The 24,405-nt window shown below is 43.4% G+C and overlaps 1 protein-coding gene across 1 annotated transcript in view; it reads left to right on the top strand.

Annotated features, from left to right (window-relative positions):
* The window catches only part of si:dkey-22o22.2 (neural-cadherin), a 222,235-nt gene that overhangs the window by 111,848 nt on the left and 85,982 nt on the right, over positions 1–24,405 (top strand). Inside the window, exons 4-7 of the mRNA XM_067977013.1 lie at positions 1,300–1,504; positions 6,481–6,592; positions 13,172–13,421; positions 15,320–15,462. Of these exons, the coding sequence (XP_067833114.1) occupies positions 1,300–1,504; positions 6,481–6,592; positions 13,172–13,421; positions 15,320–15,462 (710 nt within the window). The remainder of the gene's footprint in view (positions 1–1,299; positions 1,505–6,480; positions 6,593–13,171; positions 13,422–15,319; positions 15,463–24,405) is intronic.

Here is a 24,405-nt window from a genome sequence, read left to right as displayed (position 1 = left end):
GTCTGGCAACTATGTCCTTAAGGACTTGGCCAGCTCGGTCAGTAGTGGTGCTACCATTGGTAATGGACATTGAAGTCCCCCGCCCAGAGTACATTCTGTCCCTTGCTACCCTCAGTGCTTCCTCCAAGTGGTGTTCGACATGGAGGAGGACTGATTCATCAGCTGAGGGAGGGCGGTAGGTGGTAATCAGCAGGAGGCTTCCTTGCCCATGTTTGACCTGATGCCATGAGATTTCATGGGGTCCGGAGTCAATGTTGAGGACTCCCAGGACCACTCCCTCCTGATTGTATATCACGGTATCGCCACCTCTGGTCAGTCTGTCCTGCCAGTGGGACAGGACATACCCAGGGATGGTGATGGAAGAGTCTGGGACATTGGCTGAAATGTATGATTCTGTGAGTATGGCTATGTCAGACTGTTGCTTGACTAGTTTGTGGGACAGCTCTCCAAATTTTGGCACAAGTCCCTAGATGTTAGTGAGGAGGACTTTGCAGGGTTGACTGGGCTTGGTTTGCCTTTGTCATGTCTGGTGCCTAGTGGTCCGATGCCAGGTGGTCCTTCCGGTTTTATTCTTATTATGACTTTTTTTTAGTGAGATTTTGCAACTGAGTGGCTTGCTAGGCCATTTCAGAGGGCAATTAAGAATCAACCACATTGCTGTGGGTCTGGAGTCACATATAGGTCAGACCGGGTAAGGACGGCAGGTTTCCTCCCCTAAAAGACATTGGTGAATCAGATGGGTTTTTAAGACAATCCTGTCGTTTCATGGCCACCATTACTGATACTAGTATTTTAATTCCAGATTTTATTTAATTAATTGAATTTAAATTCCCCAGCTGCCGTGGCGGGATTTGAACTCATGACTCTGGATTATTAGTCCAGGCCTCTGGATTACTAGTCCAGTAATATAACCACTATGCTAGCGTACTGAGAACTACAGTACACAAGTGAGATCTATCAACAATGTATAGTTCTCTATCAACTAATGAATACACCTCAGAGGTTAAAAAACTCAAAGTCTGCCATGTTTCTTAATATATTGAAACTTATGGTAACATTTTTCAGAATAAGTAATACTAGGAATATTAAAAATTCACATGGATTTTCCATAATATTTTATGGTAATATTGGAAAATAAAATACAGATTTTCTGATTAATAGGAAAACTATATTCTAGATTTTACATTGTGCTCATTAATTAAATGGACAATTTGGGGTTTGCATTTGATAGCGAGTAAGGTAGCCTACTAGGCACAGATGAGATCTTTTCTATCATTGTTTGTGTTTCCTTTTTGACAGAATCACAGTTGTAGAAGCCATCTCCTTCCAGAGGAGGCCTCTGTCGTACTCCCTGCTGATCAATCCCAGCAGTCTGTTCAGTATAAATCAGGATAATGGGGAGCTGAGCCTGGTACACAACATTGACTATGAAAGCGAGCACCACCTCTACCACCTGCTGGTGCGGGCACTGGAAGCTGGCACAGAACTCAGCAGTGTCACTGAGGTATGTTGGAGGAAGCATCAGTAATTTGAATAATTTATAGTCCCGATTTGTCTTGATTTGTCTTTTGCTCTCTCAAATACAACTTTTAAGTAAGACACAGAGAATAAAACATAGCAAAGAATATCATCATATATCAGAATTTCAAACTGTATCTATATTTTTTGTGATACAGTTCGTCAAAGGAATTATATCCCTTACGCCGCTAGCAGTAGAATAGCTAATATTTTAAATCTGTCTGCAACAATCTTCAATTTCATTTTGAACCTATATCATTATATTAATGCCATTTAAAGAATACCATATTCCCATATCTCCCTATGCCACTCACCATACCCCAGCCAAGAGAGTGTGCAGATTACTGGGCAAGCAATTCACTCTCTCACTAACCCATCACCAGGAGGGGAAAGGCTCTCAGTAACTCTCTCCATTCTTCCTACTAGTTCCACAGCAGATCTGGAACTCAATACATGAAGGATTGTGAGGATGAATCCAGCCCAAATATTATTGCTGTAGGAGCACAAAAATCTATAAGAAGAGCAGAATTTTTTAAAAAACGGGACCAAAATCTGTACGACATTTACAGCAACGGTCCATTGCCTTTCTTTCACTTTTTTTTAATATAAAGTCTGTGGCAGGAATGCAGCACTCTACTGTCCTGTTTTTAAATCTAGATAAGGGGTGTAAACAGTGACTATTTCCAATCAATAGTTTGTTAGAAACGGGTAACCAAGTTTAAGCAGTTTCAGCAGAAGGATGATGTAAACTGTCTAAGCAACAAACACGTGGAGCCTCTGATGAGACTTTATAAGAGGAATCACCCTAGAGCTGGTCTAAGCCTACTCTCAAGCTGCTGTGATACTGATTAATAGACTCACTTTCTTCCAATATTGACACCATCTGTGGAATCCACGCATGAAAGTGCCAGTAATCCTGCAGTGAAATACTCCAGCACATGATGTATGGACTAAATGGATTGCTGAGACGTTCTGAGCCGATTTTAATTAAATTATTTGTCATTCAGGTTGGAGAATTTTTTTTTTGGTTAGGAATGATTTTGATTAAAGCTCTTTTCTCCTGTGTGAGAAATTTGAATCAGCGGACAAAAAAGTAAAGAGCAAAATTAATTCTGGACACAAATCATATTTTATCTGACCCCGTAGATCATTTTTTTTTAGCCTCTGCTCAGTGTTGCCCACAGCAACACACCTGAGATCAAGAGTTTGGCAGTTGGGTCAGCAATTCATGGTAAAAATAAAAGGTGCTTTTTATTATTCACAGATCTATTTTTGCAGATGTTTCATGAACAAAGAGGTGTGGATTTTAAATGCTCAAAAACTCTTTCAGGGTTCTACGTTATGCTGCCCAGAGTCAAATAGGAGGTGTACTGGTCGTCTGGCTAAATTCTCTATCCCTTCTCCTCTCCCCCCCTGCCCCCCTCAATATGTAGAGCATCTGTCACTAACAATACATAAGGCTAGACTTAATGAACAGCTAATTTGAATGGCTACAGGACATTCTGGAACAAGGCAAGGGGTTAAAAGTTGGCTGAATAGGATCTTTGAACCATGCATGCAAAGATCCATCTCTAATCATATTCTTCTTAGGTATAAATTCAACTGTTTTTGATTGAAAAACATTTTTAAAAATCAGAATTATTCAACAGAATGATGCAAGTTATTTATTTTTATAGCGCACATTGATTGCAATATATATGGATAAAAATTGGATAACATAGAGTGTGAAATATTAAATAGGATTTTTAAAGAACTCATTGGTAAGTGTTTTTTTTTGTGTGCATATAAGTACCATCTCTGATTCATTTTGGAACACTGGCCAGGAATTTCTTCACAGCTGATCCCGCTCCACTGCCATAAATTCTCTGGAAGTGCGGTGGAATCTCTGTTTACATGTAACCAGGGTTTTCACCACGTTTCCGGCAAAGTTATGGCGGCCGAGGGGGAGCAATTCTAAGGAAATTCCCAGCCACTGACTAGGACACAGGAGGGGTGAAATTACATTGTGGGATATTAGTGATGAACGCAGTAAGGCAGTCAGCTGGAATTCCTTTGTCTGCACGTTTAATGTTTTTTTAATTAATATTGAACAGCATGATTTTCTCTTCCTCCTCCTCTGCTAAAGCTGGGGTACAATTTCATAGGCAAAGGGTAGTCCTCCAGTACCTCAACCAATTGAAATTCCTGCATTTGATCATTTTACTGATAAAGTTGGTCTAAGTATTAAAACAAGAAATAACCCTTGTTACACCAACTTTTTTGCTGAAATTAACAAGATTATTTCACCATCCTAATGTCCACATATGTGATCTTGTGGCAGGAGCACTGAATTGCAATTAGGAGCAGGAGCTGTGTCTGATTTTTCTTTTCTGTAGCTTGAAGGCAAATATAGCATCCCTGCTACCCTCCTGGCTGAGGCTGGCTAATTCATGACAGATCAAAGATTGAAGCTAGGGCCTTCATATGGTTTAGTGCTACACCATGCAACGCATTTATCCACTGAACAATCAGCATGGGGCTCCAAAACTGTAACATTTCAAAACCGTTCAAAATGTGGCCTTGTGTAACCTCTAAGCCACTTTGACTGAATCATAGAATCTTACAGCACAGAAGGAGACTTTTCAGCCCATCGTGCCTGTTCAGTTCTTTGGAAGAGCTATCCAATTAGTCCCACTCCTTTGCTCTTTCCCCATAGCCCTACAAATTTTCCTTTTCATATATATATCCAATTGCCTCCTATTTTGCCTATATCTGCCCATGGATAAGAAAGGAGAAAATGGTATGGTGGGGTTTGCAAAGCACTGACCTGCCCAATATATGCCTCTCCTGCTCCCTCAGTACCATCACCATTTAAGGACAAAAATTCCATTGACACTGTCATTGACATAGATTCCTATTTGCACCCAGGTATGAAACACTTTGGCCCCTAAATTCGTTCATGGACAAAAATGGACATGATTCCGACGGCACGCAATGTTGGTGCGCCGCAACGGAGAGGCCTGAGGACCATCTTAAATTTGTCTTCGGGCCTTATCATAATAATTCAGGCGAGCTGCAGGCACCTGTCGGGTCACCAAGGCCCACAGGTAAGTTCGGGAGGGAGGAAGCGATCAAGTGGGGGCGAGGGCGAGCTGACAGCGGCTGCAGTTATCTTACGGAGCCAAGAGGAACATTCCTGCTCTTTCCAACTCCAAAGAAAGCGACATTTTGAAAGTTTTGGGGCCTTTTTTTTTGAGCAGCCTCCAGCGGCCCCTTTAAGGACCATTGGTTAGGCTGCTCAGGCCCCGGCAATACTAGTTGGAGCTTGCACAGCGCAGTCTACCGACTAGGGAAAAATATAGTAATCCTGGTTTGAAATAGGTGCAGAAGCCTTATTTCAATATTTCATTTCAGGCGACCACCAGAGCTGCCTTAAAAAAATGGCCCCAACCAATTTACAAGTGGCCCGAACACTCATGCAGAATGGGCACGGACATCTGCCTTGCTAAATTGCTTATCGTTGCACTCATTTTAGGCTAATAAAACAAGCCCAACAATGTTTAATTTAGGCCACTTTGCCTGGACTTAATACCATATGTGCCGCTGGATAAAAATGGATCTGTTATGCTAATCTATTCATTATGGATACATTTCCACCATCTGGAACTCCTATTGGGAAGCAGCTCTTGCAGGTGAAAAGTCGCACACCTTCCCTGGATGTGCTTCCTGCGGGTGACGCTCACCATTGGGAATGCCAAATCATCCATCATGTGTTATCATTAACACTATGTTCATCTAAATCACGTATCATAATATCACATGGATTCCTTTTTCAATTCATTTTCATACATTCAAAATGGTGCACTGTATCTGAAAGGCGCATGGTCCATTTTTAACACTAACAAACACTGTTATAATGCATCAATACCCAACAGATGATTCATTACTGATAATATACATCTTCTAATGTGCTGATTTGCCAGCATTCCTATTGGATTTTGCTGTGAGCGGCGAACTGATCGTTAGACTTGCACTTGCCCATAGACTTTCGATGAGGTTTTGCACAGCAAGTTCCTGTAAATTAGAAATGCAAAAAGCACGGCACCCTCTACAGGGCATCTAGGACCTGTGTGAACCGGGCAAGTTTTTACGTATTTCCTTAACCAATCAGATAGAAGCATCATTAATAACAGCGCAGTCAGAACCAGGAAGTGTAAGTTAGAATAGTGGATTCAATATCAAATCAGGTGTAGAAAGTGAAATAAAGAGAGGGAAAGAAAGATTGAATTAAGAGACAGAGATAAAAGAGACAGAAAGAAAAAGTAAGAAAATGAAAATGTATTTAATTTTTTTTTGATGTCCAACAATAATTAAAATCTGAAGGAATGAGACTCAACACTTGTAAAAGTTCATTTTCAGTGCCAGAGAGGTTGTTTGGCAGTAATTAAGACTTACCACACCTTTAAAAGGGTACTTAGACTTGAAATGATTTGACTTAACTTTTTTTGGCAAGTTTAGTCCGTGTCTATCAGGTAAGTACAGGAACTTCACGCCGTTCAATACATTTGAATGGGAAGCCGGACAGCAAGACGTCGTTTTCGATCAGCTTTTGGAGGAGCAGGTCATCTCGGACAGCAAATTCCGGATTTCTACGTTTAACCGTGCATGTACGGTTGCCAGAAGTTACTGTCCAATTTGCATATGAATAAGAGTGAGCGCTGTTAGCCTCAGTGTTATTTTTACAGCAAAATCCGTCCCATTGTTTTTCTCATTCCTCCCACTGTATCCGGACTGAAAATCTGGTGAGAGAGGACATTGCTCCTTTAACCAGTGCTTTGCATTTTCATTGCTGATTTGTTACTGAAAGTGATATTAGTAGAGTAAATTGTACATGGTAATTTTTTCCAGGTTAACTAAGGTCCATTTTACTTCACTTTGCTTCTGAGAAGTTCTGATTTCCACTGTTTGCCGATTATTTTCCAGGTAGTAATTCACATCATTGATGAGAACGACTGTACACCTGAGTTCCTGCATTCTATCTACAGCCGTGACAACATTCCCGAAAACATTCCCATTGGTACCTCTTTATTGCAAGGTTGTACATATGCTTCTCTTAAAAAAATACAGGAGTATTAGTGCACATACTGCTTCCAGCCATGGAGTATCTGATGTAATTCCTACCTTGGTATCAGCTTGGCACAGATGGTAGTGTCAGCTTAGCTCTCTCTTGCTTTTGAGTTAGAAAGTTGTGGGGTCAAACCCTTCCAGGATTTGGAAACATAGAAAATAGGATCAGGAGTAGGCCATTCGGCCCTTCGAGCCTGCTCTGCCATTCAATATCATCATGGCTGATCCTCGATCTCCTTCTTAAATATATTCAGTGACTTGGCCTCCACAGCTTTCTGCGGTAGAGAATTCCACAGGTTCACCACCCTCTGAGTGAAGACATTTCTCCTCATCTCAGTCCTAAATGTCCTACCCCATATCCTGAGACTGTGATCCCTCGTTCTGGACCCCCCAGCCAGGGGAAACATCCTCCCTGCATCCAGTCTGTCTAGCCCTGTCAGAATTTTATATGTTTCAATGAGATCCACTCTCACTCTTCTAAACTTGAGTGAATACAGGTCGAGTCGACCCAATCTCTCCTCATACGACAGTCCTGCCATCCCAGGAATCAGTCTGGTGAACCTTCGCTGCACTCCCTCTATGGCAAGTATATCCTTTCTTAGGTAAGGAGACCAAAACTGCACACAGGTGTGGTCTCACCAAGGCCCTGTATAACTGCAGTAAGACATCCTTGCTCCTGTACTCAAATCCTCTTGCAATGAAGGCCAACATACCATTTGCCTTCCTAACTGCTTTCTGCACCTGCATGTTTGCTTTCAGTGACTGGTGTACAAGGACACCCAGGTCCCTTTGTACATCAACATTCCCCAATCTATCACCATTTAAATAATACTCTGCCTTTCTGTTTTTCTTTCCGAAGTGGATATTTGAATGCGTAATCTAGGTTTACAATCTGATGAGCTGCTGAGGGAGTGCTGTATTGTTGATGTTACTGTCCTTCGAATAAGATGTGAAACCAAGCCCCATCTCTCTGTTCAGGTGGATGTTAAAGATCCCCTGGAAGTACTTGAAGATGAGCAGAGAGTTCTTATGGTGTCCTCAACCAACACCAGTAAAAACAGATTATCATCTCATTGCTTCTGGGATCTTGCTGTGTGCAGCCACTTTTGCCTAAATAATATGTCACTTCACTTGAAAGTAATTCAGTAATTGGGATGTTTCTGGCAGGTGTAATAAAGCATTATATAAATGCAAGTTCTTCAAACACTTCAGAAATTATGTTGCTTCAGATTATCCTCAATTTGTTTTTTTCACTATTTTGTTTGTGAATTTTGTGCTCACAAAGGGATATTAGTGCTGTGAAATAGAATACTTTCTATTCTCAGGCATCCAGTGCCAGCATAAAGCACTCCCAGGTCAGGCATAGTTAAATGCAGTGTCAAGCTTCCTCCACTCTGCCCCAATAATATGACTCAGGCCCAACCTCAGGGGACCCCATGCTTTCAATTTTCTAGACAAGCCATTCTGTAGTCTCTTTGAGTGATCAACAATTTAATGCGAATTAGTGTCAAATTAGGGTCAGTTTTATACTGTGGAGCGATGCCCAAGAGGAACTTGGTTGAAACTGTCCAAACTCACTTCACAAAGCAAATAATCAGCAACTAGCAGAGACTTTTATCCCATCAGTCTGGGCTTCCAAATTTGTTTTGTATGTGTAGATTGCTATAAACTGATCTGGGATGAAACAAATTTTTGATAATTTAGATAACTGTGCTGATAATGTGGAGGGGACCCCTTTCTTATGAAGCCAATAATACATTGTCCATTACTTTGAATCTAGTTGAATAAATAGAAAAAAAAATCATAAATGTAGCTGGTTTACAAAAGGTTTGTTGTTTGTTGGTATTTTAACAGCTCTTGGAATGGTGACTAATTCTCAATTTTGTTGATATCTGTTCTGTATTTGAAGTTAGAAAACCTATATACTCCAATGTTCCCATCATTGAATGAAAAAACTACTCTGTAGCAAATTTATCTACACAATGACCTCATGTAAATACAGTCTGTGTAAAGGTCACACACAATTCTTCCATTTCAGAAATGTTAAGATACATCTTCCATTGGAATTATCTGCCGTGCTTCCATTTGCTTTTGGGGCATCATGTCAGAATGTGACTGTTTTACTAGGATGTATTAAACCTTTTGTCACTGTGACATTCACTTTACTGAAATTATTGTCAGTGCTACATTGCTTAAAGCTAGCTGAAGCTGAAATAATATTTTCCTCAGTATAGTTAGACAGTTTCTATTGTTTCATCTCATGGAAACACAGCGATACTGTGAGGGTTCCGGTCATCAGAGGAAGACTTTTAGATTGATCTAACCTGTAAAATACTGCATGCACCCCTTGTGCGCAAGACATATGCCCCCAAAGATATTAGACATACTACGCACCGGCTCCACCGGACCACCCCAATGCCAGCTTATCTGATATAGCATACGCACAATTTCTCAGACTGTACTGTGCGTGTAGTATGCATACAAGATTTGGCATTGTGACAAATTTTAGCAAACAGTTCCCAATGAGTATAAATTGCAAGAGCTTACAAGTTGTGGTGTTATGATGCATTCTTTTCTTAGAAACACAGTGAACAACTCAATCATAATTGTGAGAAAACATATACCACAAGGATATATTTTTCCAGCTCATTGCTAATCTTAAAGATTAAACAGTAGATTTGTTAGTGTATTGTAAATGGTGACTTTATAAAAAGCCAGGGTGCTCATTCCTGAGATTAAACATTTGAAAATACACCAGGGGACGTAACAAAATAGGCCAATATTAAATTGACTCAGAGTTGTACAAATAGTTCTATTTTAATTAAATAATTTAAAAGATTTTCTGGAGTTAAATCAACAAAAATTAAAGCTAACGATTCAGATCTAGTCCAATCGTTTCCCTCTGGAGGAAAATGACTGCACGATTGGACTCGATTTGAAACATTAGTGCAAATTGTAAAGCGAATGTACCCAGGGTGTGTTTAAAATATTATGGCAAATACTGGATCCAGTCCTAACTGGAGCTGAGTGGAGCCTAGAGCAGTGTTTTCATTAGTGAGGGATGCTGGAGGTGCATGTAGTATGAGCCTGCTGTTAAAATCTCATCCGAGCTCTTTACTTAGTCCCCCAGCTCCAGCTTTCTTGTTGTCTCTGCTGTGTTTTCAATGTTGACACATCTGCAAGGGCTGAACATTATTTGTTTGTAAGATTAAGGCTTTCATATATATCAACAAAGAGCAAAGCAATGGCCTTTTATTGCTGCCATCTTGTCAAAGGCAGAATGAAGTGAGTTTTCTTAATACGGAGAAAAAACTGGCAGGGCTTCTAATGACGGGAGTTTCTCCTTTGATTATTTTCAGGTCACTTTTGATCTAGAAATGTCAACATTGACTCAATTGGTTGTGCTTCACACATTTATAAATAAATGAGATTTGAGCTTTATAAAAAAAGGACATTCTAGGAAAGTACATTTAATTAAACCTCCTTGCTACCTTGAAAGGAATATTTAATGAAAGATTACTCATGTCAGGACAGAAATATGAGATTGTTCAAATTAAGCCACCTCTGCAGGAGAGAAGTAGCAAGAGGATTGACATCGTTATACACACCAACTAACTTTGTTTAATGAGCTGATGCTCCAAGTTTGCTAAAGTATTTCCTTGTAGCTTGAAGCTTCCAAACAGCTTGTCAGCTTTCCTCAAGGCATATCGGATCCAATTTAATGTGCATTTACTTCTGCTGTTAAACAGTAAGTTTGGTGCCAGCACCATGCTGATATTGGTGCGTATTCCTACCAAATTTGCATTAAAATTCTGCTGAATCTAAAATCTGAACATCCACACTATCTCCGTTGAGGCTCTTTTGGGTAGATGGCTTGACAGTTGTGTAACACTGAGTTAGTGCATATGTACTGGTGCTCCATGAATTGAAGGAAACTGATGTGCCACTGCTACAGGCTAGTATAATGCTGCTGATGTTGAATGAGGCAGAGTTGTTTTTCAAAAAATAAAAATATCTCCCCCTCTTTTTCTGCCAATTTTCTCCCCTCCTCTCCTGAAGAAGTTGTTTGCTTGCTGGGGCATGATTCCAGGAGCACTTAATGCCCTCCAGTAACTCGCCTAAGTGGCTATTCTTCATACATGAGCTTAAACAATGAATGTTGGCAGACTATCTGACTGGAAATCATCATGTTTTTACCAAATTTTCACACATGCATACTTCCAACAGGGGCCACTGGATAGCAATCAGGGTGTGGGGGGAGAACCAGGCTAATTTACCAGGTACGGTAGTGTAGTGGTCATTTTACTGGACTAGTAACCCAGTGGACGTGGACTAATAATCCAGTGAACATGATCCCACCATGGCAGTTGGAAAATTTGAATTCAGTTTAAAAAAAATCTGGAATAACAAACTGGTATCAATAAAAGTGACCATGAAGCTGTTGGATTGTATTAAAAACCCAACTGGTTCACTAATGTCTGTTAGGGAAGAAAATCTTTGCAGCTGGTCTGTATGGCTCAGCTATTCATGGGCTTAACAAGGTGAGCTATCAGGGGAGCTACAGGCTACAGTGCTGTTTAATATACCTCACTGCTTCTGGCTCCTGTAGTATAACAACAACAGTAGTCATTGTAAAAGCACATTCATGATGATTTGTGGTGCAAATGTGCATTTGGCAGTGGAAATATGCAATCAATTTATTATTAGAAAGCTCATTGGGTTGTTTTGCATTCAATGCTTGGTTGGTGACATTTTCTCAAATGGGCCCAAATGTGTATATTTAATCATTGCCAATAAAATTATTTCAATAAGGCTAAAAAGTTGCTACTGTTAGACAGGTTCAGTGCCACAAAACTGTCTTTCTAAAGAAAATAAAAGTCAATGCAAGTAATTTTCTCTTCAATACAGTGCCTCTGCAGTAGTTCTGTTGCTGGCATTTAAGTTGCACTACCACTGGCCTTACAGCACATCCTCTGTTTGTGTGAGTCAGTTTAAGAGGTTCAGGCCCATGATGGGTCACAGGCACCAAAAAGTTGCTGGAAGAGTTTCTTGTAATATTTAGAATGCCAAAAATTCACAGATCTAGAAATTCAAACAGGCTGAATGACAAATTATTAAAATATATGGTTTTGAGACTGTACCTACTCATAATTTCTAATGCAATGGGGTTTTCCAGATAGTAGCAAAGATTGTGTATTTGCATATTTAAATTCATGCATTACATTGTTGTACAGAAAATGCAAATTTGGCCAGAAATGGTTTTTACCATCAATAAATCTGCTCTCACTTACATCAGTGCAAATTGTGCCCTTTTACCCTAAAGAAAGAGTTGGTACATGTGTATATAACAGAACAAGAATGAACACAGTTTAAAAAAAAGTTTTTTTTAAGAAGTGTGGAATACAGCAATATTCCTGTAACTTACCAGACCCTTTTTAGTTGCTCCTCCTCATCACAGCCCTAACAATCGCTGCTTTGATGTCTTTTTGTGGCAGAAGATGAGTTAACAAATCTCTTGCCCACAGCACAGCCAAAGGCTTGTGCTGAAGCAAACTAGACTGTTAAATAAATTAAATAAGTGATGGGATGAACATTCTCTTCTTTCCGCTCATTATATGGGCCTCATAATAAATGAGTTTGGGCAATCTCAATCCAGGTCCCAATGGGCAGAGGTCCACAGCACACATAAATAAAATGTACTTATATATTCTTGGAATATTCAGAGAGCCAAAAAGTCACAGAGCTGGAAATTTAAACAGGCTGAATGACAAATGATTAAAATATATGATTTTGAGATTGTACGTATCCATAATTTCTAACTGCGATAATTGTTGGGATTTTCAAGATGGCAGCAAAGATTGTCTGGAGATATAAAACTTACTTCACATAAAGCCATGGAGTTATTTAAGCTCCCTCTTGTGCCTTTGATAGCCCACACTAAAATAAAATTGATGAGGTAATAATAGAGCAAATTATGTTTTTTTTTACTCTACCTGTTTCCGCCCTTTCTCTGGGGTTTATGCTGATCTTCCGTTGAAATTATAGTAGATCGGCAAACCTGCTTGGGAAATTCTACCCCAATATAGAATTTATCACACTCATACCTCTGTGTGCATGAGTTATTCAATTCCCATTCACGCATGGGACAAATTAGATTTTCAAAGGGTTGTCAGTGCCCTGCTTTCTGGAATTGTCTCTCTAAACCTCTCTACCTTGCTTGCTGTTTCCCCACCTTAAAAAGCATTCTCAAACCTCTTGACCCTAGTCACGTCCCGTAACTCTTCTCCCAATTCCTGTTTGGTATCCCAATTTTTTCTCCCTCTTGTGGAGCACTTTAAGTTGTCTTGCTCCATAACACTGTTATATAAGTGGAAGCTGCAGTTGTTGAGTATCCTCTCTTTTCAGAATGTGCTTAGTTTTATATTTTTTTTAATTGTTGGGCTTCTCAAATGCTTTCACCCTTATTCATTTCTAATTGATAATATGAACATTTCAGTTGCTATTCCTTTTTCCTCTTAACTGAAGCACTGTGTTTTGTCTCATGTAGTGCTGGCACAGGATAGTGACACGGGCCTCAATGCAGAGATTTCCTACTTCTCCCAGGGTGCCGAGTTTGCTATTACCCCTCAGGGGCTCATCAGCCCAAAGCAACAACTGGACTATGAGCGTCCCAACCACATGTATGAATTTGTTGTTGCTGCCGTAGACAAAGGCCATCCCCCTCGGACTGGAACAGCATCAGTGAGGATAAGGATGACTAACATCAATGATGAAGCCCCTGTATTTTCGCAGAACGTGTATGTGAAATTCTCTCCGTGCAGTATTAATGGTTTTTTTACTGAAAGGAAAAGGAAAGCTAAGAGGTTTGGGGAGGGGAGAAATACCTTTGGTGCAAAATGCACCCCATGGATATTATTCATTTTTAAAAATCTTTTTTAAAACAAAACATTAGTTTTGCAACTAATTTTCCCTCCCTTGAAGACAGACTATTTTGTGTCCCTCCTGGAATAGCTCCGTTGAGTCATATAGAAGTCAGTACTTCAGAGAGCCTGCGGTCTGAACTGGAGGCAATCCAGGATAAAATAGCACAGGCTAGGTATTGCTGGGTACTCGAAGGATTGACTTTTCCCAGATGAACTTCCGCTGAATCAGCCTTCAGGTCTAAAGCACTCATTCCTGAAAAGATGTTCAGGTGGGACACAGGCTTCCCATAACATGCATCTTTAAAGTGGTTCTGAGTCTCCATGGGATAAAGCATCAGTAACTAAATTTATGGTATTTCCTGAGATTTGTTCAATTTTTCAAAAATATTGCCTACAGAGAATTGTTTTGTTCAGAAAGCATTGCTCTTGGTGCTTCTCTTTTCCTTTAAATAATTCTGAAAGTTGTTTCTTCCCTTTCATAAATGTTAATATCAGAAACAGACGTTTCTCAAACAGTGACCTTTGTTAATATAATCAGGTGCAGGACTTACATTAATCTTTGAAACGAAAGTGCTACATTTGTTCATGCAAACACAATGGGTTCAATTTTCAAATGAAAATCCATGTGCGTTGGGAACGGGGAGGCAAAGAAAATCGCAAAAATCCGGAGCGGGGACGAATCCCGGCTCCAACCCACTGACTTCCGAGTTTCACACAGACTCATCTGGGTGCGCGCACCGTTCCCGAACCTGGAAGTCCCGCCGGCAATTAAAGCCGCAGGACGATATTTAAGTAAGCAAATGTACCTCATTGAGGTACTTAAAGTACTTTATTTCTTACATATTGGCCACCTAAAACGATTTTCAACTTACCTGGGTGGCTTTCCTACGGCTTCTGACTCATGCCTGGTGAAATGAAATAAAATAACATTTCACAATGTAAAAAAAAATAAACCTAGCTTTCAAACGATGTCACCTGCACCCCCCTGCTCCGATGTCTGATATCTCTCCGATGTCTCTCCGAGGTCTCCCCCCACGATGTCTCTCCGAGGTCTCACCCCCTCCTGACAATGCCCGATGTTCCCCCCGGATCTTTGTCTCCCCCCCACCCCTGATCTTTGTCTCCCCCCCAACTCTCTCTTGCAGTGGCCGATGAGGTCTCTTTCTCTCTCTCTCTTTCTTCCCCCCATTCCCCCTCAGCGTTGCAGCTCCTGTCGGCAACCAGCCTGTCAATTAGGCTGGCCGCCAGGCGCCAAACCCAGAAGAGGCTTCAATTGGCATGATTAGGGTTGCGAGGTTGCAACTTGCCTACTTGCCTTCCGGGTTTGGCGCCCGCAAATCACCTGCCCTTTGAAAATTGACCCCAATGTTTTCCCATTGCTTTGTTTTCTTGGTGCAGAATATGGACTGGATTGCATTTGATGTAAATATATATTTGCACAGCAAAACCATTTTGTGCTATGAAGCTCTATGTTCCAAAGTACATCTGCTGTTTGCTTGGTTTTAGTGTTTGAGAAGATGTTTGTCGGTGACTTTGCAACAGGCGATGTAATCTGACAGAGTCAGAGAATGGTCACTATAATGTAGCACTCTCGTCTCTGAGTCAGACCCCAGAAACTTGAGCACAAAATCTAGGCTGATACTTCAGTGCCGTTCTGAGGGTGTGCTGCACTGTTGGTGGTGCCGTCTTTCTCTTTTTCTCTTTTTCTTTTCTTTTTTTTCGCTTCAAAAGTTATCTTGCATTAATAGAATTCTCTTCTCATTTACGTCCAGATACAAGACATTTCTTTCCGAGGATGCTGGGCCCAACAGCCTGGTTGCTACAGTTCATGCGAAGGATCCTGATGGTGACAGTGTTATCTATACGATCACAGGAGGCAACCAAGACAAAAATTTCGAGCTAGACGATCAGAAAGGTAAAACTATGGAAACATATTTGGACAGGTTTTGTCACATGTGAGCTGTGCAACATTATAGTAACCATTCTCTGGCTCTGTCAGATTACAGCTGTACTAAAAATCCCTGCAAATTAGGGAGACAACACCATTCTACTGTCATCATTCCAGACTTTGCACAGCTGGCTGAAGGAATGACCGCTCACTCTGATTCTCAGGTCCGAACATCTTTTGGGTCATTATTATCACTTGATAATTCTACTCCAAGAGTTTGAATTGGGTTTTGCCCACTCTGGGTCCTCACTGGGGGTGATGGTAATTTACACTGCACTGTTTAGGACCGAATAAAAGGGAAATAGAAACAGAAAATGTTGAAAATACACTCTGGGTCAGTCAAGATTGGAAGAGAATGGTATGAATCCATCAGAATGCAAGAGGCTGCCTTTTTCAGATGCTGATGGGACTTCTCTACATTTCAACAACATTAAATTACATTTATATAGCGCCTTTAATGTGAAAAAACATTAATGGATGCTGAGCCAAAGAGAGAGAGATTAGGAGGAGTGACCAAAAACTTGGTCAAAGGGATGGGTTTTAAAGAGGGTAATAAAGTAGGAGAGGGAGATGGAGAGGCAGAGGGATTTAGGGAAAGAATTCCAGAGCGTCAAACCTAGCCAGCTGAAGGTACATTGGTAGGGCAAAGGAAGTGGGGAGGAGGTTCACAAGAATCCAGAGTCAGAGGAACAGAGAGTACAAAAGGGGTTACAGAGACAGGGAGGGGATTTTTTTATTTGTTCATGGGATGTGGGCGTCGCTGCCAAGGCCAGGATTTATTGCCCATCCCTAATTGCCCTTGAGAAGGTGGAGGTGAGCCGCCTTCTTGAACCACTGCAGTCCATGTGGTGAATGTTCTCCCACAGTGCTGTTAGGTAGGGAGTTCCAGGGTTTTAACCCAGCGACGATGAAGGAACGGCGATATATTTCCAAGTCGGGATGGTGTGTGACTTGGAGGGGAACTTACAGGTGGTGTTGTTCCCATGTACCTGCTGCTCTTGTCCTTCTAGGTGGTAGAGGTCGCGGGTTTGGGAGGTGCTGTCGAAGAAGCCTTGGCAAGTTGCTGCAGTGCATCCTGTAGATGGTACACACTGCAGCTACAGTGCGCCAGTGGTGAAGGGAGTGAATGTTTAGGGTGGTGGATGGGGTGCCAATCAAGTGGGTTGCTTTGTCCTGGATGGTGTCAAGCTTCTCGAGTGTTGTTGGAGCTGCACCCATCCAGGCAAGTGGAGATTATTCCATTCACACTCCTGACTTGTGCCTTGTAGATGGTGGAAAGGCTTTGGGGAGTCAGGAGGTGAGTCACTCGCCGCAGAATACCCAGCCTCTGACCTGCTCTTGTAGCCACAGTATTTATGTGGCTGGCTCAGTTAAGTTTCTGGTTAATGGTGACCCCCAGGATGTTGATGGTAGGGGATTCGGCGATGGTAATGCCGTTGAATGTCAAGGGGAAGTGGTTATACTCTCTCTTGTTGGAGATGGTCATTGCCTGGCACTTGTCTGATGCGAATGTTACTTGCTACTTACGAGCCCAAGCCTGGATGTTGTCCAGGTCTTGCTGCATGCGGGTACGGACTACTTCATTATCTGAGGGTTTGCGAATGCAGCTGAACACTGTGCAATCATCAGCGAACATCCCCATTTCTGACCTTATGATAGAGGGAAGGTCATTGATGAAGCAGGTGAAGATGGTTGGGCCTAGGACACTGCCCTGAGGAACTCCTGCAGCAATATCCTGGGTCTGAGATGATTGGCCTCCAACAACCACTACCATCTTCCTTTGTGCTAGGTATGACTCCAGCCACTGGAGCGTTTTCCTCCTGATTCCATTGACTTCAATTTTACTAGGGCTCCTTGGTGCCACACTCGGTCAAATGCTGCCTTAATGTCAAGGGCTGTCACTCTCACCTCACCTCTGGAATTCAGCTCTTTTGTCCATGTTTGGACCAAGGCTGTAATGAGGTCTGGAGCTGAGTGGTCCTGGTGGAAAACAAACTGAGCATCGGTGAGCAGGTTATTGGTGAGTAAGTGCCGCTTGATAGCACTGTCGACGACACCTTCCATCACTTTGCTGATGATTGAGAGTAAACTGATGGGGCGGTAATTGGCCGGATTGGATTCGTTCTGCTTTTTGTGGACAGGACATACCTGGGCAATTTTCCACATTGTCGGGTAGATGCCAGTGTTGTAGCTGTACTGGAACAGCTTGGCTAGAGGTGCGGCTAGTTCTGGAGCACAAGTCTTCAGCACTATAGCCGGAGTGGTAAGTAGTTTTTCTTTCCTTTTTTTTTCTCTTGACATTGTAGTTGTTCTTAAGCTAATTTAAGGGTTAAGTCATGGCAGGAGATCCCAGCGCCGTGTCATGTTCCTCTTGTGGGATGTGGGAATTCAGGGCTCCTTCCTGTATCCCTGATTCCTTCACCTGCGGGAAGTGTGTCCAGCTGCAGCTATTGTTTGACCGCTTGACGGCTCTGGAGCTGCGGATGGACTCACTTTGGAGCATCCGCGATGCTGAGAAAGTCGTGGATAGCACGTTCAGTGAGTTGGTCACACCGCAGATAAAAATTACTGAGGGAGATAGTGAATGGGTGACCAACAGACAGAGGAAGAGTAGGAAGGCAGTGCAGGGGTCCCCTGCGGTCATCTCCCTCCAAAACAGGTATACCGTTTTGGATACTGTTGGCGGAGATGGCTCACCAGGGGAAGGTGGCAGTGGCCAGGTTCATGGCACCGTGGCTGGCTCTGCTGCACAGGAGGGCAGGAAAAAGAGTGGCAGAGCTATAGTGATAGGGGACTCGATTGTAAGGGGAATAGACAGGCGTTTCTGCGGACGCAACCGAGACTCCAGGATGGTATGTTGCCTCCCTGGTGCAAGGGTCAAGGATGTCTCGGAGCGGCTGCAGGACATTCTGGAGGGGGAGGGTGAACAGCCAGTTGTCGTGGTGCATATAGGCACCAACGATATAGGTAAAAAACAGGATGAGGTCCTACAAGCTGAATTTAGGGAGTTAGGAGTTAAACTAAAGAGTAGGACCTCAAAGGTAGTAATCTCAGGATTGCTACCAGTGCCACGGGTTAGTCAGAGTAGGAATGACAGGATAGCTAAGATGAATACGTGGCTTGAGAGATGGTGCAAGCTGGAGGGATTCAAATTCCTGGGCCATTGGAACCGGTTCTGGGGGAGGTGGGACCAGTACAAATTGGACGGTCTGCATCTGGGCAGGACTGGAACCAATGTCCTAGGGGGAGTGTTTGCCAGTGCTGTTGGGGAGGGTTTAAACTAATGTGGCAGGGGGATGGGAACCGATGCAGGAAGTCAGTGGGAAATAAAGTGGTGACAGAAACAAAAGGCAGTAAGGGAGAGTGTACAGAACATGACCGGACAGATGGTCTGAGAAAGCAGGGCAAAGACCAAGGGAAGTCTAGATTAAACTGCATTTATTTCAATGCAAGAAGTCTGATGGGCAAGGCAGATGAACTCAGGGCATGGATGGGTACATGGGACTGGGATGTTATAGCTATTACTGAAACATGGCTAAGGGAGGGGCAGGACTGGCAGCTCAATGTTCCAGGGTACAGATGCTATAGGAAAGATAGAGCAGGAGGTAAGAGAGGAGGGGGAGTTGCGTTCTTGATTAGGGAGAACATCACGGCAGTAGTGAGAGGGGATATATCCGAGGGTTCGCCCACTGAGTCCATATGGGTAGAACTGAAAAATAAGAAGGGAGAGATCACTTTGATAGGATTGTACTACAGACCCCCAAATAGTCAACGGGAAATTGAGGAGCAAATATGTAAGGAGATTACAGACAGCTGCAAGAAAAATAGGGTGGTAATAGTAGGGGACTTTAACTTTCCCAACATTGACTGGGACAGCCATAGCATTAGGGGCTTGGATGGAGAGAAATTTGTTGAGTGTATTCAGGAGGAATTTCTCATTCAGTATGTGGATGGCCCGACTAGAGAGGGGGCAAAACTTGACCTCCTCTTGGGAAATAAGGAAGGGCAGGTGACAGAAGTGTTAGTGAGGGATCACTTTGGGACCAGTGATCATAATTCCATTAGTTTTAAGATAGCTATGGAGAAGGATAGGTCTGGCCCAAAAGTTAAAATTCTAAATTGGGGAAAGGCCAATTTTGATGGTATTAGACAGGAACTTTCAGAAGTTGATTGGGAGAGTCTGTTGGCAGGCAAAGGGACGTCTGGTAAGTGGGAGGCTTTCAAAAGTGTGTTAACCAGGGTTCAGGGTAAGCACATTCCTTATAAAGTGAAGGGCAAGGCTGGTAGAAGTAGGGAACCTTGGATGACTCGGGAGATTGAGGCACTAGTCAAAAATAAGAAGGAGGCATATGACATGCATAGGCAGCTGGGATCAAGTGGATCCCTTGAAGAGTATAGAGATTGCCGGAGTAGAGTTAAGAGAGAAATCAGGAGGGCAAAAAGGGGATATGAGATTGCTTTGGCAGATCAGGCAAAGGTGAATCCAAAGAGCTTCTACAAATACATAAAGGGCAAAAGGGTAACTAGGGAGAGAGTAGGGCCTCTTAAGGATCAACAAGGTCATCTAAGTGCGGAACCACAAGAGATGGGTGAGATCCTGAATGAATATTTCACATCGGTATTTACGGTTGAGAAAGGCATGGATGTTAGGGAACTTGGGGAAATAAATAGTGATGTCTTGAGGAGTGTACATATTACAGAGAGGGAGGTGCTGGAAGTCTTAACGCGCATCAAGGTAGATAAATCTCCGGGACCTGATGAAATGTATCCCAGGACGTTATGGGAGGTTAGGGAGGAAATTGCGGGTCCCCTAGCAGAGATATTTGAATCATCCACCGCTACAGGTGAGGTGCCTGAAGATTGGAGGGTAGCAAATGTTGTGCCTTTGTTTAAGAAGGGCGGCAGGGAAAAGCCTGGGAACTACAGACCAGTGAGCCTGACATCTGTAGTGGGTAAGTTGTTAGAGGGTATTCTGAGGGACAGGATCTACAGGCATTTGGAGAGGCAGGGACTAATTAGGAACAGTCAGCATGGTTTTGTGAGAGGAAAATCATGTCTCACGAATTTGATTGAGTTTTTTGAAGGGGTAACCAAGAAGATAGATGAGGGCTGTGCAGTAGACGTGGTCTACATGGACTTCAGCAAAGCATTTGACAAGGTACCGCATGGTAGGTTGTTACATAAGGTTAAATCTCATGGGATCCAAGGTGAGGTAGCCAATTGGATACAAAATTGGCTTGACGACAGAAGACAGAGGGTGGTTGTCGAGGGTTGTTTTTCAAACTGGATGCCTGTGTCCAGCGGTGTGCCTCAGGGATCGGTGCTGGGTCCGCTGTTATTTGTTATTTATATTAATGATTTGGATGAGAATTTAGGAGGCATGGTTAGTAAGTTTGCAGATGACACCAAGATTGGTGGCATTGTGGACAGTGAAGAAGGTTATCTAGGATTGCAACGGGATCTTGATAAATTGGGCCAGTGGGCCGATGAATGGCAGATGGAGTTTAATTTAGATAAATGTGAGGTGATGCATTTTGGTAGATCGAATCGGGCCAGGACCTACTCCGTTAATGGTAGGGCGTTGGGGAGAGTTATAGAACAAAGAGATCTAGGAGTACAGATTCATAGCTCCTTGAAAGTGGAGTCACAGGTGGATAGGGTGGTGAAGAAGGCATTCAGCATGCTTGGTTTCATTGGTCAGAACATTGAATGCAGGAGTTGGGATGTCTTGTTGAAGTTGTACAGGGCATTGGTGAGGCCACACTTGGAGTACTGTGTACAGTTCTGGTCACCCTATTATAGAAAGGATATTATTAAACTAGAAAGAGTGCAGAAAAGATTTACTAGGATGCTACCGGGACTTGATGGTTTGACTTACAGGGAGAGGTTAGACAGACTGGGACTTTTTTCCCTGGAGAGTAGGAGGTTAAGGGGTGATCTTATAGAAGTCTATAAAATAATGAGGGGCATAGATAAGGTCGATAGTCAAAATCTTTTCCCAAAGGTAGGGGAGTCTATAACGAGGGGGCACAGATTTAAGGTGAGAGGGGAGAGATACAAAAGGATCCAGAGGGGCAATTTTTTCACTCAAAGGGTGGTGAGTGTCTGGAACGAGCTGCCAGAGGCAGTAGTAGAGGCGGGTACAATTTTGTCTTTTAAAAAGCATTTGGACAGTTACATGGGGAAGATGGGTATCGAGGGATATGGGCCAAGTGCAGGCAATTGGGACTAGCTTAGTGGTATAAACTGGGCGACATGGACATGTTGGGCCGAAGGGCCTGTTTCCATGTTGTAACTTCTATGATTCTATGATTCTATGATTCTATGATATTGTCGGGGCCCATAGTCTTTGCTGTATCCAGTGCACTCAGCCGTTTCTTGATATCATGTGGAGTGAATCGAATTGACTGAAGACTGGCTTCTGTGATGGTGGGGATATTCGGGAGAAGGCCGAGATGGATCATTCACTCGGCACTTCTGGCTGAAGATGGTTTGTTTTTTTATTCGTTCATGAGATATGGGCGTCGCTGGCAAAGCCAGCATTTATTGCCCATCCCTAATTGCCTTTGAGAAGGTGGTGGTGAGCCACCTTCTTGAACTGCTGCAGCCCGTGTGGTGAAGGTTCTCCCACAGTGCTTTTAGGTCAGGGCTTCCAGGATTTTGACCCAGCGACGATGAAGGAATGGCGATATATTTCCAAGTCGGGATGGTGTGTGACTTGGAGTGCACCGGTGGTGGAGGGAGTGAATGTTTAGGGTGGTGGATGGGCTGCCAATCAAGCAGGCTGCTTTGTCCTGAATGGTGTCGACCTTCTTGAGTGTTGTTGGAGCTGCACTCGTCCAAACAAGTGGAGAGTATTCCATTACACTCCTGACTTGTGCCTTGTAGATGGTGAAAAGGCTTTGGGGAGTCAGGAGGTGAGTCACTCACCGCAGAATACCCAGCCTCTGACCTGCTCTTGTAGCCACAGTATTTATGTGGCTGGTCCAGTTAAGTTTCTGATCAATGGTGGCCCCCAGGATGGTCGGGGATTCGGCGATGGTAATGCCGTTGAATGTCAAGGGGAGGTGGTTAGACTCTCTCTTGTTGGAGATGGTCATTGCCTGGCACTTGTCTTTTGCACTCACGTGCTGGACTCTACCACCATTGAGGATGAGGATGTTCACGGACCCTCCTCCTCCCGTTAGTTGTTTAATTGTACACCACCATTCACGACTGGATGTGGCAGGACTGCAGAGCTTTGATCTGATCCGTTGGTTGTGGAATTGCTTAGCTCTGTCTATAGCATGTGGCCTCCACTGTTCAGCATGCATGTAGCTCTGTGTTGTAGCTTCACCAGGTTGGCACCTCATTTTTAGGTATGCCTGGTGCTGCTTCTGGCTTCTACACTCCTCACTGAACCAGGGTTGATCCCCTGGCTTGTTGTTACAAGTAGAGTGAGGAATATGCCGGGCCATGAGGTTACAGATTTTGTTGGAATACAATTCTGCTGCTGCTGATGGCCCACAGCGCCTCATGGATGCCAAGTTTTGAGCTGCTGGATCTGTTCTGAATCTATCCCAATAAGCACGGTGGTAGTGCCACACAACACGTTGGATGTGAAGTCGGGACTTTGTCTCCACAAGGACTGTGCGATGGTCACTCCTACCAATACTGTCATGGACAGATGTATCTGCGACAGGTAGATTGGTGAGGACGAGGTCAAGTAGGTTTTTCCCTCGTGTTGGTTCGCTCACCAACCGGCCACAGGCCCAGTCTGGCAGCTATGTCCTTCAGGACTCGGCCAGCTCGGTCAGTAGTGGTGCCACAAAGCCACTCTTGGTGATGGACATTGAAGTCCCCCACCCAGAGTACATTCTGTGCCCTTGCTACCCTCAGTGCTTCCTCCAAGTGGTGCTCAACATGGAGGAGGACTGATTAATCAGCTGAGGGAGGACGGTAGGTGGTAATCAGCAGGAGGTTTCCTTGCCCATGTTTGACCTGATGCCATAAGATTTCATGGGGTCCGGAATCAATGTTGAGCACTCCCAGGGCCACTCCCTCCTGATTGTATATCACTGTACCGCCACCTCTGGTGGGTCTGTCCTGCCGTTGGGACAGGACATACCCGGGGATGGTGATGGAAGAGTCTGGGACATTGGCTGTAAGGTATGATTCTGTGAGTATGGCTATGTCAGGCTGTTGCTTGACTAGTCTGTGGGACAGCTCTCCAAATTTTGGCACAAGTCCCCAGATGTTAGTGAGGGGGACTTTGCAGGGTCGACTGGGCTTGGTTTGCCTTTGTTGAGTCCGGTGCCTAGTGGTCCGATGCCGGGTGGTCCATCCGGTTTTATTCTTATTGTGACTTTCTGTAGCGAGATTGTACAACTGAGTGGCTTGCTAGGCCATTTCAGAGGGTGATTAAGAATCAACCACATTGCTGTGGGTCTGGAGTCACGTATCGGCCAGACCAGTTAAGGACGGCAGGTCCCTTTCCCTAAAGGGTGAGGTCATGGAGGCACTTAAACACAGATATGAGAATTTTAAATCTGAGCTGTTGGAGGCCTTGGCCCCAGTGTAGGCCAGCAAGGAACAGGGGTGATGAGTGAGCAGGACATGATACATGATACAGGATAGGATACGGGCAGTAGAGTTTTGGACATACTGAAGTTTATGGAGAGTGGAAGGTGGGAGACTAACCAGGACGACATTGGAGTAATGCTCCTATTCTGGAGGTAACAATGGAATGAATGAGGGTTTCATCAGCAGGTGGGCTGAGGCAGGGGTGTGGTGGGCAATGTTACAGAGTCTTTGTGACTGAGAGGATATGGTGTCAGAAGCTCAGCTTGAGGTAATACAGAATGCTGAGGTTGCAACAGTCTGGTAACCCCTTCCCAAAGGGTGAATGAATGGGTGAGTTTCTGTGGACAG

This window comes from Heptranchias perlo, chromosome 3 (genome assembly GCF_035084215.1).
Source record: "Heptranchias perlo isolate sHepPer1 chromosome 3, sHepPer1.hap1, whole genome shotgun sequence".
In the NCBI taxonomy this organism is placed as follows: Eukaryota; Metazoa; Chordata; class Chondrichthyes; order Hexanchiformes; family Hexanchidae; genus Heptranchias; species Heptranchias perlo.
Note: the sequence above shows the minus strand (reverse complement) of the source record. Positions and strands in the feature narration are given on the sequence as shown.